This window comes from Rhinatrema bivittatum, unplaced genomic scaffold (assembly GCF_901001135.1).
Source record: "Rhinatrema bivittatum unplaced genomic scaffold, aRhiBiv1.1, whole genome shotgun sequence".
Lineage (NCBI taxonomy): Eukaryota > Metazoa > Chordata > Amphibia > Gymnophiona > Rhinatrematidae > Rhinatrema > Rhinatrema bivittatum.
This window is the reverse complement of record NW_021821327.1, coordinates 1-20,187: the sequence shown is the minus strand read 5'-3', so window position 1 is coordinate 20,187 and position 20,187 is coordinate 1. Positions and strand designations below refer to the sequence as shown.

At 40.2% G+C, this 20,187-nt stretch overlaps 1 protein-coding gene across 1 annotated transcript in view; it reads right to left on the bottom strand.

Annotated features, from left to right (window-relative positions):
• LOC115082594 (dual oxidase 1-like) overlaps positions 1-17,543 on the bottom strand; it is a gene marked incomplete at its 5' end in the record, with an annotated part of 35,454 nt that extends 17,911 nt beyond the window's left edge. Inside the window, 7 exon segments of the mRNA XM_029586810.1 lie at positions 5,336-5,422; positions 7,116-7,188; positions 12,232-12,407; positions 13,906-13,999; positions 14,397-14,472; positions 14,475-14,624; positions 17,370-17,543. Coding sequence (XP_029442670.1) covers positions 5,336-5,422; positions 7,116-7,188; positions 12,232-12,407; positions 13,906-13,999; positions 14,397-14,472; positions 14,475-14,624; positions 17,370-17,543 — 830 coding nt within the window.
• Positions 17,544-20,187: the final 2,644 nt, after the last annotated feature.

Below are 20,187 nucleotides of genomic sequence, written 5' to 3'. Positions count from 1 at the left end.
GTCTGATGTATTTATTTATATATTGATGTTATTTTCTGGGTTTATTTCCTTGGGTGGTCTCTGATATATAATTTCAAATTGGATTTTTCAATTTAGGTTATGTATTGCTTTATTTTACTATGTACTGATTTTAAAAAAAAAATTGTGTTCTCATTAAATTGTACTTTTGATTCAATCTTGGGGAAAATAAAACAAATATCATATAAGCATATTCTTAGGTCAGCCCCTGCTTGGAATTATGTATTACTATTTTTACTATTAAAGCATTTATATAGTGCTGCAAAGACTCGCTGGGCTAAGCTGTGTTTATATAGCTCAGCTCAGCCAGGCAAGCCTGGGCACCCTGCTTGCATTTTATAGGGTAAGAGGGAGACCCTTTTTTTTTTTTTTTTTTTTTTTTTTAAATGGCAATGATAATGAAATTACCCAAACATTTCTGGAATAAAAAAAATGGCCTCATTCGTTGCATTTCTGGCATTCGTTTTAAATGAATGCACATCCATAAGAAAAACTTTTTCAAATATATTTCCAGCAGGCTGTGAGAGGGTTGGTTGGACCACAAAATATCCAAGAGGTATAAGGAACGCTCAGGAAAGACAAAACCAGAGCAGAAAAATGACTTATTTGCTGAGGAGAGTGTTGGGAAATATATACACTGGAAAAATTTATTTATTTATTTATTTATTTAAAACATTTTATATACCGATTTTCACGGAGAGCGTCCGACCAAAACGGTTCACAATTTCAAATTATAACAAGACAAAAATAAAATAATAAAAATTAATAAAAAATAAACAGAAATTATTAAATAAAATATAGTAAAAGGTTGAAAAAAAATACATCATGTAATTATAATCCCTAATTCTTTACATAGCTTAACTAAAAATTTATAACAAAACAAGAAAAGTCAGAAATAAGAAAGTTAAGAAACCAGAGGCCATAATTATCATGTGGTTAGCGACAAACAGGCTATTAGGCTCCAAATATATATCATAAACCGGTACTAATATTATGAAGAACTTTGAAAAGAGGTATTCATTTCCTCGATTCCTGCATAAGCTATTTTGAATAAGTAGGTTTTAAAAACCTTCTTAAATTCCTTATGATCCGTGATTGATCTCAAGGTATTTGGAATCGAGTTCCAAAGAATGGGTCCCGCCACTGAAAATGCTCTCTTCCTGGTTATATTTAGTCTGGCCAGTCTGACTGTAGGCACATGAAGTAGATATTTAGAGGTAGATCTGAGATTTCTAGTAGGCTTATATAACCGTAGTGAGGTACAGAGCCAAGTTGAATCCGGATTATGTATTAGCGTGTGAATTAATGACAAGATTTTGTATTTCACCCTAAACTTGATGGGCAACCAATGTAACCCATACAAGATGGGGGTGATGTGATGTCTCATAGGTGTTCCTGTTAATAAATGGGCAGCAGTATTCTGAATCTGTTGCAACGGTCTTAAGGTAGAATCCGACAGACCTAAAAAAAGGCTATTACAGTAATCTAAACCTGAAAAAATGATAGATTGAATAACCAAAATTATCTGAAGGAGATGATTCAGAGGAGCTGAAGCAAATCAAAGTGAACCAGAAAAACATAATAGAGAGAACTGACAAAATAGAAATAACAAATCACCAAGACTAGATGGTATACGCCGCAGAGCTCTGAAAGTATTAAAAAATGAAAGTGAGGTTACTTATTACTAATAACCTCTAACCTTTTTTTCAGATCAGTTGCAGTACCGAGGACTGGATGGGTGACCAAAGATATGCCCATTTTTTAGAAATTGGCTCCAGGGGTGATCCGGGAAACTACAATAAGGTGATCCTGACATTGCTGCCAGGCAAAATGGTAGAAGCTACTTTGAAGAACAAAATTACTCACCATCTGGATAGACACAGACTAATGGGGTAGTTCTAGCATGGATTTAGAAAGTGAAATCTTGCCTTACAAATCCGTTAGATTTTTTTGAAGGTGCTAACAAGCATGTTAAGTCAATTGCTTTAGAGTATCTGGATTTTCAGAAGGCATTCGATTAAGTCCATCATGATAGACTAATCAGGAAATTAAAAAAGTTATGGGATTGGAGGAAATGTTCTATTGATAAATGGCTAAAAGATAGGAAACAGAGTGTAGGACCGAATGGTGATTTCTCTCAATGAAGAAATGTAACTAGTGGATTGCCCTAAGAATCTATACTGGAACCGGTGCTTTTTAATATGAGGCTAATATACATCCGCTATATGGCTGAGCAAGTTAGCCGGATAAACTTATCCAGCAAGCAAGTCATTCTGCAGAGAAAGTGTGCAGCACCAGAATGCAGGTGTCTGAGAACATGACTGAAGAAGGTTGGCAAGCGTTGTTGCAGAGAGTCCTGGAATGGCAGAGAACACTACAGAGAGCCTCATATAGCATCAGCTTGCCATAGTTCAGGGGAAAAAGAACCTGGAAGCAAGCCAAGCTCTTGTTGATCCCTGTTTAGACAGGAACATACTTAGCGCTATAGGTGGTCCTGGTGAAGACAGTGTAGGTGCCCAAACACTACTGGGAGTCCAGAAATAGCTCCTGTGAAAAGCTCAGAGAAAGCAGCTGTGAAGAACCCTGACAGGGGTCACAGTGAGCCCTGAGGAGGGCAAAAGAGACTGCCCAGGAGGAGGCAGTAGCAAGAATTTGGATGTCAGCACTACAGGTGGTCCAGAGGAAGGCTCTGTAGGGTGTCCAACACTACCAGGAGTCAAGAGACAGTTCCTTCAGAAGCCGAGAGTGGGCATGGAAAGGCAAGTGAGAAATGCCATGGAGAGCCCAGAGTGTGGTGCTGCGGAGACCCCAGCGAGTGAGGCTGCAAAAGAGACAGCGACCAGTGTGGGCGAGTGGTCAGAGTATACAGAGGAGGAAACCATGGAGAGCCTGGAGGGAGGTGCTGCGGAGAACCTGGAAAAAAAAGCCCACAGAGAGCCCACAGGGTGGCGCTGTGGAGACTCCATCAACTGAGAATACAAAATAAACAGCATTGGTGGTTCCTTAGTTGGTCCATGAAGCTCCATCAGGATGGAATTTGAACCTGGAGACTGCAAAGGACTTAAAGGACTGAGGATGTGCATTGTGGGGTAGATTTTCAAAGGGTTACGCGTGTAACCCAGAAAACCTGCTCCTGCGCGTGCCGAGCCATGTCCCAGGGCTTTGAAAAAGGGGCGGGAAGGGGGCGGGGTTGTGGGCATGATGCCGGTCCGGGGGCGGGACCGAGGCCTCCGGCACAGCGGCTGTGCCGGGGGATGGCGCACCGTCATCCGATTGGTGTGCGCAAGATACACCTGCCAGAGGCAGTCGTAAATAAGTAAAACAAGGTGGGGGGGGGGATTTACGTAGGGCTGGGGGGTGGGTTAGATAGGGGAAGGTGGGAGGAGCAGAAGAAAAATTCCCTCTGAAGCCACTCCGATTTCGGAGCGGCCTTGGAGGGAATGGGAAAAAGCCATCGGGGCTCCTCTTGGGCTCAGCGTACACAAATGTGCACCCCCTTGCATGAGCCGACCCCGGATTTTATAACATGCATGCAGCAGCGCGTGCATGTTATAAAACTGGGTGTACATTTGTGCACGCCGGGTAGTGCGCACAAATGCACCCCACGTGCGCTTCTTTAAAAATCTACCCCTGTGTGAACAGCATACAGGTTGGTGGTCATGATGTGGTTGAGGGTAACCCTAGGAGAAGGGGACTGGGAGGTCTTTGACTCTCCTGGATGGGAGCCAGGAGAGAATAGAGATGCTGGGCCCAAAGGATCTAAGCTGAGGGGAGGGATATGTGAGGCAGCACCCCCTATTGTTCCCCTATTTTCAAATGAAGGCTAGACACCTGCTCTACCTTAAATCCTCTAAGGAGCGTATGCTCTATGGGCTTGATCCTGCAGGGCAGGTGGGGCTCAGAGGGCATGAGCAAAGACTGGGAAATAAGAGCTGGAATCCAGATGGAGATAATGAGACCAGGCCAGGTCTCCAGGAGGGGGGCAGCTCCTGTATGCAGTACTGTCCAAACACTGAGCTGAGATGAAACAACACACTGTAAGTAAAGCGTGTACACTGTCTTGAGGAGAAGACAGTCTGTGGTTGTGCTTGTGTGAGGTTATAACATAATATAAAAGAGTACTGTTTTAAGAAGGCTGGAGTCAGTCTAGTTTGTCTCCAGACCTGTGGGAATCACCGCTCGAGTACCCAGGAAAAAGATTTTGAAGTCAATGTGTACAATTCTTTGAAACCCTTCACCCAGCACACAGCAGTGGTCAAAAAAGCAAATAGGTAGTAGCAAAGGAGTGGAAAATAAAACAGAGGATATCATAATGACTATCAATCCATAGTGCGACCTCATCTTAAGTATTGTATTTAGCTCTGGTTGCCCCATCTTAAAGAAGATATAGCGAAATTAGAAAAGATACAGAGAAGGATGACAAAATTATGAAAAGGATGAATCGGCTCCCCTATGAGGAAAGGCTAACTAGGTTAGGGCTCTTCAGCCTGGAGCAGAGATGGCTGAGGGGGGGATATGATAGAGGTCTATAAAATCTTTAGTGGCAAGGAATGAATGACCAGGGATCGGTTATTTACCTTATCAAATAGAATTAGCACTAAGAATACTCCATTAAGCTAATAGACAGCACATTTAAAATTAATTGGGGAAAATATTTTTTTCATTCAGTACACAAACTGAGGAATTTGTTGCCGGTGGATGTGGCAAAAGCAATTAGTGCAGCTGGGTTTATAAAGGGTTTAGACAAGTTCCTGTAAGAAAAGTCTATAAACCATTATTAGTTAAGTGGCTTTCCCAAGTTTATATATCTCTGGTTATGAGGAAAAATGATTGAATCTATTCTTTGGGATCCTGTTGGGTACTCGAGGCCTGGATGGCTACTATTAGATACAGGATGTTGGGCTTGATAGACCTTTAGTCTGAACCAGTTACATTTCTTATGTTATGCGCTTATTTGCTGCATAAGTTACGTGCAATGCTACAAAATTACCCTTCCTATTTCCAGGTTCTGTGTGTTACCTGCTGTTTTTCTGACTGTAGCCATTTTACTTCGGTATAAATTAATGATTAGCCTAATTTCATATTTTGATAACTCAGCTCTGTACATTATTTCTACCAATTTACTATGATTCACCTTATCAAAACCTTTGGCATCTTCAACAAAGGAGGGAAACGGATCTTTCTTTTTAAGATCATTCTGTCAGGCATCGTTTGTAATAAGTAAATAAAATCTCGTGTTCCTTTTCCTCTTCTAAATCCTAGGTGTACCTCATCTAGCTGCCGTTTCTTTAAAAGTAAGAGCATATAGGACACATACTTGTTCTTATGGGACCTCTTTCTTAGATGTTGTGTCTCGGATTCTGCTAAATACATGTTCTTGTCAGATTTACTGTGAGTCATTGTACTGTGAAGAGAATAAAAAAAAAAAGTATATTACATTTTTCTTTTCAATTTATTGTTCATTGATTTTACCAAAGAGGAGATAACAGCAATAATATAGAAACCTTAACAGTAGTAATACATAAACATGAAGTCTGTACAGTCTTGTAGGAACATAACTTGTAGCTCCTCTAACACTGTACCTTCTCCCCCCCCCGACTGTCCATGAGATCATCCATAATCTATACAGAGTCAATAGAGAAACCTACAGAGTTAGCATATAAGACTTATCCACTATGTTAAGATCTGTTGCCTGTTAATAGCGTCTAATAATTAGCATATGAGATAGGAGCCAGGCCTCTGGTGGCAGGAGTGTTACAGTTTTATGGAAAAAGACTATCTTCCAGTGTGGCCGGCTTCCCATTGCAAGTATGGCGTCCACGTCTCTCGGAACTTTGAGGAGGAATCACGCATTTCCACAGTAATGGCGGCCATCTTACAGAGGTAATGTATCTGTTGTTGTACCATCGCTAGAATATTACATTTATTTATATCTGACTTCCTTTAACATTCCCTTCCTGAATAAAAGCCTCGCTCTACTACAACGCTTGATAATTGAACACAGGAAGCTTTGTTTGCTTTTCCTGTTAATTGAGGCAGTCCTTCCTAGAGTGCTGGCTGTAAGGGATGTCCATTCATTTGAAATGAAAGTGTAAAACGTAACAAATGAACCCATTTTCATGTTTATTTCAAACAAACCACAAAATGTTTAGGAACCCTAAAATTTTGTGAATTTCTTGTTTTTTGGAAATAGTGCGCCCTATTAGCAAATAACGCACACTAACCATGCTCCATATTTGCTAATAGGGCGCACTATTTCCCAAAAACAAAAAAATAAACACCCCAGAAATGAAAACTGAATTTAAAAAATTCTGAAAAATAAACAAACAAAAGACAAAAAAATTAGTAGGCACATCCTAGATGTTTCTGTCTTCAGACTAATATTGATGTATTAGGGGTTGATATGCTAAATATTTACTCAGCTAAAATCAGGTTTTACCCAGGTAAATCTACCCAGTTAAAAATGAACAGCCCCCAACCATCTAAATGTGTGCAGTTAAAATTTCAAGTCACACAAATTTAGTCAATTAAAAAGGGGGATGGGACAGCGGCATTCCTGCAACAAGATTGAATTTAGAACTAACTGGCTAAATTTAGTTTATAAACCAAATACCACTGGTTCCAAATTATTTTATTTATTATTTATTTATTTATTTCGTGATTTTTTTTTTTTATATACCGCGGCACTTTAACAACATCACCTCGGTTTACAATAAACAATAATTCAGCAACAGGCTTTACAAGGAAATTGAAATAACAAAGATATAATATATATAAAAAAAAATACCAACAAGATCAAAGCAAATACAATAAACAATGGTAATCATGAACCTTAGTTAATGGCAAGTCTAATAATAAAATGGAAGTTCAGAGACCAAAAAAGTCAAAATGAATTTCTATCTGTTGTTTAAATATGTGTGTGTTTTACCATACTTATTGCTTTTCCTTTTTGGTTAACGTTGGTCCATGGCTGGAAATATTGTAAGCATGCTTGCTTCAACGACCTAAGCCCCGTTTATATTTGAAATCCCAGCGAGTCTGTTGGACTGACCTTAACTGTATTTTCAACCAATGCGTGCCAACCTATGAGTTCTTACCAGCTATCCTCAGGTGCAGTCAGAAAGGAGACTCTTCGGCACATCTGGTTAAATGCTTCAGGAACCTCAACACCTGTGATGAAAAGATTTTTTTTTTTTTTAACTAGAATTCAAAAAAGGAAAGAGGCAGAGAACATGACGGGAAACAATCCTGGACCTTAGAATGCAACACTGGATGATAGTGTGGCCCCCACATCCCGGCAAGTTCTTGGGCACACGGGAGCACCCAGGGACCATCATGGCCCAGCTCAGGCCCCATGGCCTCCCACGGTTCCTGCACAGGGGGGGTAAAAAGAAATCTTTCAAGGCTCTTAGGGTTTTTTCTTTGCTCTGGGACTCTTCTGCACTCTAACCCAATCAGTCCAAAAAATCAGCACACTGACACTCAAATTGTTCTACAGTAAAGTCTTTCCTGGTGTTGGTGCAGACAAAATGTAAACTCAATCTCTGGTCTGAAAATTCAGCATAGTTCCAGTCAGCTCACTGAATTAAGGACTCTTCCTCCCTGGAGCTCTCCAGTTACTGCTTGGTATATGGCAGCTACCTCCTTTCTCCAACCAAATCCTTCCTCTTGCCTTCTAGTTCAAGGGAGACACTGCTAGTAATGGGCTGAATTTGACAACCTTTTCTGATCTCGGTTTGGGCACAGGGGCTCATTGGGACAGTCATAGCCAAGGATAGGCCTCATGACTTCCCAGAGTTTGAGAAGACACTTTTGAGGCCCTTAGGGTTTGCCTTTCTGGTTGTTCCTCTCTGGGGCTCTTTTGCTTATCAGCCCTGCCACTGTTAGCTAAACACCACATGTACACCAAAGCTGCTGTTCTTTACTGGTATTGTTGGCAGGATACAACAAAGCCCTACAAACTTACCTAGAACAGTACAAAGTGTATCAACCTTTTATTTGAAAAAATGCTTTGATAAAAAAAAAAATCACAATTCTTGCTTTAAGAACAATACCTCTTTGTCCTTTAATGTACTCTACAAAACATAGATCATATACAAATGGAAGCAGAAATACATTGAAAACCATAAAATATTCATAAAAACACATACAAATACCAGGACCCGACACCAAACCTAAAGACAAGGTCCCAAACCGTCAAAAAGACCAAAACAAACACAACATTAAAAAACACAAAGACAAAAAACAGAAAAATACAAGGACCATAAAATCTAATCAAAGGCCTCCACTAGTGAGTAATCCCAAAGAACAGTTTATCAGGAGCGATATCATGGACAATACACAAAGCCCAAGTCAGAATATTCCTAATGCGAACAAAAAGTTCCTTTCGCCGAATGGTTTCTCTAAGCGGCTCAGAGAAAATGTTACATCATTGGTATATCACAGTTCTGGCGCTTGGCAGCCTCTCCACTTTGCTTGTCTCAAATTTATCAATTAATCATATCGGGCACTGGAAGGAAACCATATTTGTATCTTAAACGCTTTCGTCAGAGAAGACCTTCTGTTATGTCAACCTCTAGTCCATCCAAAAATCCATCCAAAAGAGGCTTGAAAAAAACCAAATCGGCGCAAACCCTTCCACCGAAAATCCACTCAACCGCAACTCATCAAATTCTCCGTATCCCAGTGCTGCAGCGTTTCGGCATCAAGAACGTGCCTGTCTATCTGTCGGAGCCTGCTGCGTTCACGGAGATATAAAGGAGCTTCCCTGAGGCAGGCAGTTTAACATGCTCACTAATCATCTGAAGTTTTCAAAAGCCTTTAGATATTTTAATAATTAAATCATTTAATTTCTTTTTTAATTACATGTTGGGACTGCAGTTTTTCTTCACCAAGGCTCTGGCATTACACTGAACCAGATAGATGTTCCATAAGCCTCCCTTTAATATGATGCATTGGATTTGGCAATAGATTTTAAGGTACATCAAATATAAATCCTAGCAATGACCCATTACTACGCAAAATACTGCTCTAGGGATTTGGCACACTGCAGAACTAAAAGAAGCATAGAAATGAGCAGGTATAATTGTAAGTTCACCGCTTTAATCAGATTTTTAATTTGTAAACAGTGGTTTAAAAATGATTAAATATCAACTTGCTGTGCACAGTTTTAAACATGGTCATAAAGTATGTGTGTTAATGGTGTGCCTTCTATCCACATACATTTTCTATAATGAAATATATATGCATAGCTTCCAAACATGTCTCACCCAGAATGCCTCTTTTCTGTACAGTCAAAAGTTAGGAAAGTACATTCATGCTTTCTGTTGGCTAAAAAACCATTTAGCCAAATATGGCTGCTTGACGTAGGTTAGTTCTATTTTTACCCATGTAAAAGTTTAAGCTTTTGAAAATGTACCCTAAGCATGTGTGAGGCTATGGCTTTGTGTACACACACATGTGATGCCCAGGCTGCACATACGCATGGATGAAGGAGTGACAAGGATCTGAAACCACCTGGAAACAACAAGACTCAGGACCTAGAGGACAGAAGAAGTGAAAGAGAAGGGAGGAGAGGGAGACGGAGAGGATCTTGGGGAAAGGGAGATGGGAGAGAGAACGAGAAATAGATACTTTAATAATTCAGTCTGAGTTCTGTTCACTCGTTAAGGGAAGCTATGTACGTTATAATGTATTGCTCACCCCTTGTTTTATGTAAACCGACATGATACGAACTGCCGTGAATGCCGGTATAGAAAAACACAAATAAATAAATAAATAAATAAGATGCCTCCCTCCTAACTCCCAGTGCTTTGACTCATCCTGTTGAAATGTTGGATTCAATACTCTGAGATTTAAGCAGGACACTCCCTCTGGTTGATCAAAGTAATGTACCATTTTTCCACTTTGTTTCTCCATCTTTCACTCTGATCCATGGGCGTAGTCAGAACTGATTTTTTTTTTTTGTGGGGGGAGGGGAGGAGTTGGAAAGGTTAACATAGGTGGGCACTATGGCCAGCGCCTTGCCCTGGCAAAACATATATCAGTGGATAACCAAACCATCAAATCAAATGCAATCCAACATCAGAGGAATGGTAACAACTTAACTTGACAAGAAAACATTTAAAAATTAGGACCGCTAAGAGTTAGAAAGGACCTTCATACTAAGCACTACCCACCCCTATAAGCCTTCATTGCTTTATGATTAATCATTGGTCCCAAATTCAGGGTATTTTTTTTTTTTTATTTCTTATGTAAACAAAATAGAGAAAGCACTTATTTTTGTGTTTATGCTTCTTCTTGCTTTTCATAAATATTTCACAGTTCCCATCAATACCAACACGCGTCGTGTTTCGAGCTGAAGCTTATAAGAATGTATTTGGTATTGTGCAAGACCATCTCCTGAAGCAGAGACTCACCTTAAAGCACGGCTTGTGGGTCTCCAAGGCAGTAACTACAAAACCCTTTCCATTTCTGGTAACACTATCTCCTGTCTCTTCAATCTCCCTGCCCTGTCTCTGTTGTTTTTCATTCTCTTTTTCTGGCTAAGGCAGCTACTTTTTACAGTGGTAAATCTTAAGGATGTGCTTTCATTTCAAGAAAATGCCAAAAATGCAATGCATTAGACCATTTTCAGTCCGTTCCAAATGGAACGAACTGAAAACAGCCTTCTATGAAAATACCCAAAATGTTTTGGGTATTTGTGGCATTTTGGGGGGGGGGGGGGGGGGGGTAAACAGGCCTCCAGAGACTCTGGTTCGGGTTTTCTAGACCCTTATGACCCCACCTCCTGGGCCAAAAATTAATCCGGTCTGGCCAGGGCCTGTTCAATGCCGGAGCAGGATGAGGGCAGGGTCCCTTCCAACCTCCCATCCTCTCTCCCCATTTAAAGATAACTCCCACCCTGGCCTCCCACTTACCTTCTTCCCATATCCTCATTGAAAAGGGCAGGATCAACGCCGACTCCCTCACGCTCAGGACTCAGTGCTTTAAAAAATGGCACCAGCCATATCAGAGGAAGGCGCTGAAGTGAGGACACTTCAGCACCATCCTCCAGGCGCAAAATACAAAAAGGTTTAGTAATAGGAAAAAGTACAATGGGGCAATTCATACCATGACTGGAGTGAGCATTCACCCCTCATCTCCCACCAGCATTTACTCTTGCCTCCTCTTTGCTGCTCTCTCCATTTCTCTCCTTTCATTCTCTCCACCTTTCTCCTTCCTCTCAGCCAGCCTACCCCCTCTCCTTTGGGTGCCGAAGGCAGTAACTTCAGCACACAGCTGCTATCTTTCACCTCCCCTATTAACTGAGAGAAGCAAGTAGCAGCCTGCTGTGCCTTCTGATACTGATCTGCATGAGAGAGAGAGAGAGAATTCCAGCCGTCCCAAAATCACCACCAGAAGCTGCCACCCTGTGCTAATGAATAGCTTGCAACCCGGGTGTCACCAGTCCTGAACACTCATTTCACTTTGCCTCCATATAGTATTTTCCCCATTTTACGTCATGAATACTATATAAAGTGAATTCATTCAGACCTGAAATTGAGTTCAGTGAGATGCAAAAAGTTCTTCTTTTAATAATGTCAAGGATGTCAAGAGAACTTGGATTAGAGTTAAAATGTTACAGATTTGTAAAAGAAACATGTGAAGCGTAGCTTTTGTAAACATTCATAGGGTCATTTTGTAATATCGCACCTAATTTGTGCAGCAAATATGTGCATAAATTATACCAATTTTGAAAGGGAACTTATTCCTGGAATTGCCCTTTGAGAACCCTCACAAGTTATACCTGCTATTTCCTTGCAATTTCCTTGCAATTTTACATGCATACTTTTGAAGATCCAAGATAGTTACAGGAGCAGCTCTGCGCTGTCCGGATAAGCTTATGTGCAAAACAAGGTATATGCAGGTAAGTTTACTGGCACACTGGGCAAGCAATTTTATTTCAAGCCATTTCCTCAGGTAAAATGCTGCTTTACCCACAGAAATGCCTTTGAAACTTACCCTCGAAAAGACCAGTTCAAACCTGTCTAGTGCATTTCTCCCCACAGAGAAATGAGTCGTGCTCCAAACAGTGTGAGTTGACTAATGAGAGTTTCCAGTTCAGACTTCTCCAGCACACAAAGCTCCTCTATTCTACAAGGGATCCTCGTACCTAGGAGAAATATTTCAAGCACACTCTCGGATGTCTCTAGATGTATTTTCCCCACTGACCTTTGAAGCAGAGATGCGTGAAACTCAACTCCATGTTGTGGTCCCTCAGCATGTAGTGAAAGTCCTCCCAGGTCAGCTCTTCCTTGTCTTGAAACCCTGCCTCTCGGTACATAGACTCAATGACCTGTTCAACCTGGTCTCTTGAGAGGCAGTTGTTCGAGATCTCAATAAAGGACCTGAAATAAGGGGCAAAACCCAAAAGCTTAAAATAGAAGTCCCTGAAATAGAGACTACCAGAAAGTTGCATTAATTCAACTAAACAAAGCTAAGAGGGCAGGAATAAAGGAAAAAAAAAATAAATTCTTTTAGTGTTCTTTATTTTGATCTCCTTATCCCATTACCCACATAACGATCAACATGATGGCCAACTCCAGCAGAGCTATTTATTTTCTATAGGGACAAACTGTAGGGGAAGCATTCTCTTATTTATTTATTTATTTACTTACGAACAATATTTCTAGGCCGCCTATCATAAATCCCAAGCGGTTTACAACAATAACCTCCATAAGCCAAATAAAAAAATGATAGTCATAAAAACAGTATTAAACACATAAAACCCTAAAATCATGAAAATGATTTAAAAAATCATATAAAGATATAAAAACAAAGAACATCGCCCCCCTTAAATATCGACATCAGGGATTCCATATTGCATAACACCATCAAAACTAGCCCTTCTAAGGGCCTATCAGTTGCTAAAAGCTTGTTGAGGTAAGTATGCTTTTAACAATTTTCAAAACTTCAACAGAGACAATTCTTCCTTGGTTACCCCAGGCAATACATTCCATGAAAGTGGGCCTTGGACACATAAAAGCTGCTTGTAAATTCAAGTCTTGTTTTAAAAGATGGCACGCATATTGCAAGTAGGTGCCAGAAAGGCCCCACTAGTGGACAGAAGGCCTGTATGATGTTCAATGCGCTATGAAAAACTGTTCAGAGGTTGTGGTATTTTTGCATGCTTCTTGGAGTTTGCATGCTGTTCCTTAAAACAACTCTTTAAATTTAGATAGCACAGTAGGTATATAGACAAGGGGACATAATGGACGGTTGACTTTGCAGAAAGAATATACCATTTAAGACTTTCTCCTGATGTCTCTTGTGGTCAAATCTCCTGTGTGCTATGTACAACTACAAAATCAATGAACTGCAGAAACTGAAATGCCCATCGCATGGAGTATAATCCTGCAAGACCGGCACAAACACTCAATACAATTATGTACTGGTCACGCAGTCGCCGTTCAAAAACCATTATTTGCGCTGTATCCCACCAAAACTGTTCTTGAATACGAAATGCAAAAAATGTATATATATATTTTTCTCCTGGATTGTACAGACAGCCATTTTCTGCATGTTTCAGGCAGGTAAAAATTTGTTCACATGTATAACATGGTATTCTGATCATTGTCTGGCCTCTTTGCATGTAGCAATGTGCGTGCTCTGTAACAGAATGCATCCTTGTATCCACAGGGAGAAATGCGCACGCCGACTCGGCACGGATTTGTTCATCTGCTGGGGAGTGTAGGTGGGCTGTTTAACGGCATGCATACGTTCAGCCACGGAGGGAAGGGGTGTTCCCAGTGGGGAGAGGGGGCAGGTAAATAGGGCTAAGTATATAAATATCGTACATATACAGGAGTCCATGTTTTAATCTAAAGAGGTAAAATAGCAAAATACTTTAGCATTGTGAAAAACTCCTCCTTGGAAAGGAATCCATTTCCATCAATGTCATACATTGTAAACATCAGCTTAGATTTTTCTTCAGGCGAACCTGTCAAAGAAGAAAGCAAAGAAAGAGAGAGAGAGAGAGATCAGTTGGTCATGTTTCTGCGCTATTGTCTAATGTTTAGATTATACATGGCTTATGTATAATCTGAAAAAATGTTTATACATAAGTCATGGATATTCTTCTCTGGTAAAAATTGCCAGCAGAGCTGTATAAGGCACCTGATTTGGTGGCAACTCTAATCCCAAGAATTGTGTTGCCTCTTTAAATTACAATAGTCATGAATACCAGAGATTAGTGGGGATAGATGGCTGGGGAACGTATGCAAAAAGTGCTAGACAATGGAAATAACTCAGAATGAAGCAAAAGCCCCTTTCATGATTTGCACGCTGGTTACATCTTTTCTCAAACACTGCCTTGTCCTAATGGAGCTGGCTCTCACCTTTCATGAAGATCACCAGGATCGCCAGGAACTCCCTGAAGGACAAATATCCATTGCAGTCTTCATCAGCGAGAGAGAGAACATGGACTCCACAAACATAGACTGGGGTTTCAACCCAAGGGATTCGGCAAACTCAGCTCTGCTCAACTCACATTTCAGAGCTTCTCTCACTTTCCAAGGGGTTTCACAGGTAAACTCTCCAGCATCTGACCTTTCAATATCAAGTACCTGCGGACACAGAGACGGGCACTGCATGAGCAAATGGTCCGTGCACGGGGCCCAGATTCCTTACTTAACTAATTCTAGGAGAATGGGAAGGAAAGATTGCTTTCCATTCATTTGCTGATAGACTTTAACCAAACTTGATTTCGGGCACATTCATTGATTTCAATAGCGCAGCCAATTAGAGGAACACTGTAAATAAATGTGCATACTAGTGGTCAGTTTTATAGAAATGGACAACCCATCCTACCTCATCTAGATCCTACATGTAAAAGGGTACAATTTCTATATGGGCTTGATTGCTGCCCGATCCCACCATTTCTGCTACAACTATCAGGGAGAAACTCAGGGATCACAGATTCGATGATAAGCCCGACAAGGGATAAAAGATTTGTCAGGGAAGAAATGACTAAATTTATACGTTAGTCCCAGAATTACAAAAAAAAAAAATGACTGGTTGACTAGGGGTATTCCATAAACTTTTTTTTTTTTTTTTTTTTTTTTACTATTTTACATACCTTATATAGGATGTAATATTTCCCTTTCTGATCATCTGTTTGGATTCATGTTTCATCATCTACAATATCATCTGGCTTCAATCCAAGAAGCGTTCCTGTTGTGTTCTGGGCACTATTAGTGATTGATGCACTTTGACGAGATCTTCATGCTCGAGAAGTTTGTAATTTTATCGTAAAATCATTATCGTCTAGTCTGCTTTTTTTGAACAAACCCTTAAAACACCTATCCCAATGCAGTCTAGAAGACAAAAAAAGCTCAGACTGGACTGGGAGAAAGAGAGGCTTAGTGGTTACAGCACTGGGTTAAGAACCAGCGAACCTAGGGTTCAAATCCCACTTCTCCCACTGCCTGGTCTTGGGCAAGTGACCTTATCTCCTGTTCCCTGGTATCCATTTAGATTGTAAGCTCTTCTGAGAATGGACATATTGTACATGAATACCAAGAATGCTGGAAGCCACTTTGAGCCTTATTTGGAAAGGCAGACTAAAAATCCAAAAAAAGAAATGAAATCAGGACTGGGCTACCAACTCATGTACAATGTCATGCTGCTTTGCAGGGGTTTTTTTTTTTTCTTTGTTTCACTAAGCAGCTGTAGTTATCCAATCCAAAAATGTCAATTGTTTTTCTATTAATTACTTTATTAAAAATAAACATTAACTCTAGTGCTCTCTATCCCTGTGCCTAACATTATAGAACCAGTGCCCCAGCTCAGAGTAGTACAACGTTGCCATCACTTGCATGGTAACAGGGAAAACCTATCATAAAAGCACAGCAGCAAAAGCTCAATAAACTCAGCTAACTCATGAAATGATTCCTCATGGCTATAAAATTCCGTCTCAGCTACAGAAAACAATAAAGCTGTAACTTTCAAACATGTTTGTAATGGGGTCTTATGGAAAAACAGCAGGCATGAAGGAGAAGCAAGGGTCAAGCTATAGGAGGAAGAATGGCCAGTGCGGCACGGCGACAACAGCAAACAAAAAAAACTCAGCCAGATCTTCCTCCTCTGGTTGCCCTCTTGTCTCTCCTTTGTGCTGCTCCAAATTCAGTCTCTCCCGTTATGATCCAAAAACAAACATAAGGGCTTTCCCGAATGCATGCCTGTTTTTTTTCCATTAAAAAAAAAAATGTTGCTCTTTGTACAACTATTTCAGAGTTTGGGCTGCGTTACTAACCAGAGGATAATGACGTAGGCCATCATGGGAAAGTCATATGGCCTACAAAATAATGCAAGTATGTAACCCAAGCAAACTCGGAGCTGGATTAAATAAAACAAGTAAATCACATGGCTTTTCTTCTGAAGAAATACGGCAACTTCTGTAGGGATGCTGCTTACATTTTCACTAACTGAAAAAGCTGGTGGCTTGCTGATGCAGTTTTAATATGATTTTCAAATGAATATTAAGAACATAAGAAAATGCCATACTGGGTCAGACCAAGGGTCCATCAAGCCCAGCATCCTGTTTCCAACAGTGGCCAATCCAGGCCACAAGAACCTGGCAAGTACCCAAAAACTAAGTCTATTCCATGTAACCATTGCTAATGGCAGTGGCTATTCTCTAAGTGAACTTAATAGCAGGTAATGGACTTCTCCTCCAAGAACGTATCCAATCCTTTTTTAAACACAGCTACACTAACTGCACTAACCACATCCTCTGGCAACAAATTCCAGAGTTTAATTGTGCGTTGAGGGGACAATTTACAGTATGTTCACTACAATGTAGTTACATACAACAAAGTCACTATAAGATAGCCTGTGCTATCTTCTGAATCCTGAGTCAAGCCTTGCTTAGAGAGAAATGTGCAGGCAGAAGAGGGAACTGGATGCTTAACTATTTTCTCACCACCACACCCTGTCTTACGATTTAAGAGAAACTGGATCTAGCAGTCGAAAACCACAGTGAGACAAACCAGGACTGCCTCAGTTTCTTGGCAGCTGCCTCTTGGCTAAGATCAAGTGTAAGTTCAGAGTTATAAGCCTGATCTTTTGGCTGAGACTAAATTTGTATTTTGTATTTGCATTTTATTAAAATGTATTGATCACCTATGCCGAGGCCCTAGGTGATGTACAAAATAACATACACAATCACAATCTATTTTTTTTCCCAAGATCTGTTGTTTTTTTTTAGCTCTAGTGGTGGCATTGAGATTTGCAAACTGAAAATCATAAACTAGTTCTCCCAAACGTTTTCATTATAAAACTGAATGTGAGGCACCTGAGGGCTGCTGTACCTGTGCAAATGAATGCCTGAAGAAGGTCTCCAGGATCTGGCTTCTCTGCTTTTTTGTAACTGCTTGCTTCAGCAGTGCTTTCTCCGTCATCTCAGACATATTCAACGCAAGTTCAATTTTGTGGAGCTTTTGAATGAAGCTGTTTCTTTCTTCTTCGCCATCGAAAAATAAAACCTAGTGAGATAAAGATGCATGATCAAATTCAAATTTGTGCAGAAACCCTTCAAGCATACCAGATATTAATCTTCCATGTGCATGTGTGTCTCTCCTCTTATCAGAAGGCATGGGATAACCTGCACGGAGCGGCAGTTCCTACCCTTAATAGCTTGGGGGGGGGGGGGGTAACTTGCATGGAGCAATAGTTACTGCCCCTAACATCATGGGGAGAGGGTAACCTGCACAAAGCTTGCCGGGCAGACTGGCTAGACCATTGGGTCTTTTTTTCCCCCTTAGCAAGAAAAAGGGGCCAAAAATTTTTTACTTTTTAACACAAGCCTAAATGACGGTGTCAGCAAGCCTGTCATCGTGGTTTTGACAAGAAACCCAACCGGTCTTCTCAATCATTCACCATCATTTTTCTTTATTAATTTTCAAAAAAGTTTTTGTTATATATTTTTCAATCTTCTTAAAAAATAATCAACTCTCATCCATGAGAGATATATATATATAAATGGCAGTCTCTTTAACAAGATGGTAAACACAGCCCAACACGGCCGGTGTTTCGCAATAAATTGCTTCTTCAGGGGCATATGAAAATATTGTTGCAAGAGTCTTTGCCGATTTCAAAATGGACTCAAGGTCTCTGTAGTCATCTTCTACAGAGAACTCTCATGGATGAGAGTTGATTATTTTTTAAGAAAATTGAAAAAATATAACAAAAATGTTTTTTTGAAAATTAATAAAGAAAAATAATGATGGTGAATGATTGAGAAGACCGGTTGGGTTTCTTGTCAAAACCACGATGACAGGCTTGCTGACACCGTCATTTAGGCTTGTGTTAAAAAGTAACAATTTTTTGGCCCCTTTTTCTTGCTAAAGTTTATACTTGGGTTGCCAAATTGACTCTCTTTGATATTAAATTTGTGGTTCAGTCTCCCCCCCCCCCCCATCATTTACTATGTTACTATGTAATCACCCTAAAAAGACGTCATCTCATCAACAAAAACTATTTTTGACTGCTGCCTCAACAGCAATCCAGTCTATTGATAAACAGTCAATAGACTTAGATTAACCACTTGCTGTAAAAATGAACTAGCACTCTTTTTTATTCAAATAAGGATGGTCTTCATTTGGGAAATGGATACAGCACAGGTGAGAGAAAGGAGTTACCCAATTTGTTGCAAAAAGCATAAACAAAGCTGGGGAGGTGATTATGGAATAGGGAGTTCTGCCCATTCTTGATTTAGTAAAACAGACAAACCATCTGGCTGGCCTGAAATATCCCCGGGTCTGTAGCCCCGTTTCGTGCAGCATGTTTTTCTCTTTCCCATGTGTGATCGCTATAGCTTTGGTTCTGCCCTTCCCTGAAGCCGGACTTTCCTTCCTGACTGGATCATCTCCTAGACCTAGACAACACTCTGCTCATGACTTTGTTTTCAGTCTGGTTGCCATGGCATCTCCTGCAAGCACAAGAAACTCGACTGGATAACATTCAGTTTTCATTCCTATATATGACGTATGGAGTGCAGTGGCCATGTTAGTCCATCTGAATGTGCAGAAATAAAGTTGACAAACAAAAAAATATATAGAGATCAAGTGATTCCTCTTGATTGGAGTAACTTAATACATTTCTTGACTAGCTTTCGGGAGGTAAAACTCTCTTCTTCAGGTCAGGATTCGAATGAGCAAAAGATGACATTACCTGAAAATATAAAACAGCCTGGTTGCCATAAGTGAATCATGAAAGGCCTTTCACTTTCTAATCCCTTCCCCCACCTCCTTCTGCTGGAAGACCTTTCATGGTTCACTTACGGCTTTATATTTTCAGGTGATGTTATCTTTTCCTCATTCAGATTCTGACCTAAGGGAAAGATTTTTAGCTCTCAGAAGTTAACCAAGAAATACATTAAGTTAGTCCAATAGATAATTATTTGTTAACTTTTATTTTTGTATATGATGAAGTCAGCCTAGAACATAAATGCTAGGCTCGGTCACTAGGTGGCAGCCAAGTCTAGTCTAACTTTTTTTTTACTTACAGGCCACAGGGAAGGGTCTCTCTGACTGCGAAGCCAGCATGTGTGGCATTTAGATCCTAAATAAACCTATATTAACAATTCAGTCTCTCGGAATTCACTCTGAGTGATAATACAAGTAGTCCCTTTGGAGGATAATTTTAAAAGGCATTTCTGCAGGTAAAGCAGCAGAAGTAAAGCAAATTTTGGCTGTTTAACCTAACTCTTCCTGAGACTCCACCAAAGAGACTCATCCTAGTCAACTGAAGTGTTCCTGACAGTGAATTCCACAAGATTCGGCCATTACTGTTCAGCTGATTCCTAATATCTATCACACCACTGATGTTTAACTTATTTCTTAATAAAGATGTAATTAGACTCAATGCACCCAATTGCTTATTCCTACCTAATATACCACTTTTTGTATATTTACTAGAAATAAGCCTCCTATTTGTTATCATTTCTATATCCATTACTTATGAGAGCAATGTCTTGTTCCTTTAAGAACATAAAATGGTCTAGCTGGGTCCGACCAATGGCAGGGGATATGTATTTGTTTGAAACAAAATGAAAAACAGGACAAATGAGCCACTTTTTATTTCTTATCAAGCCGAACACGTTCATCAAACAACATCTGCAAATTTTCA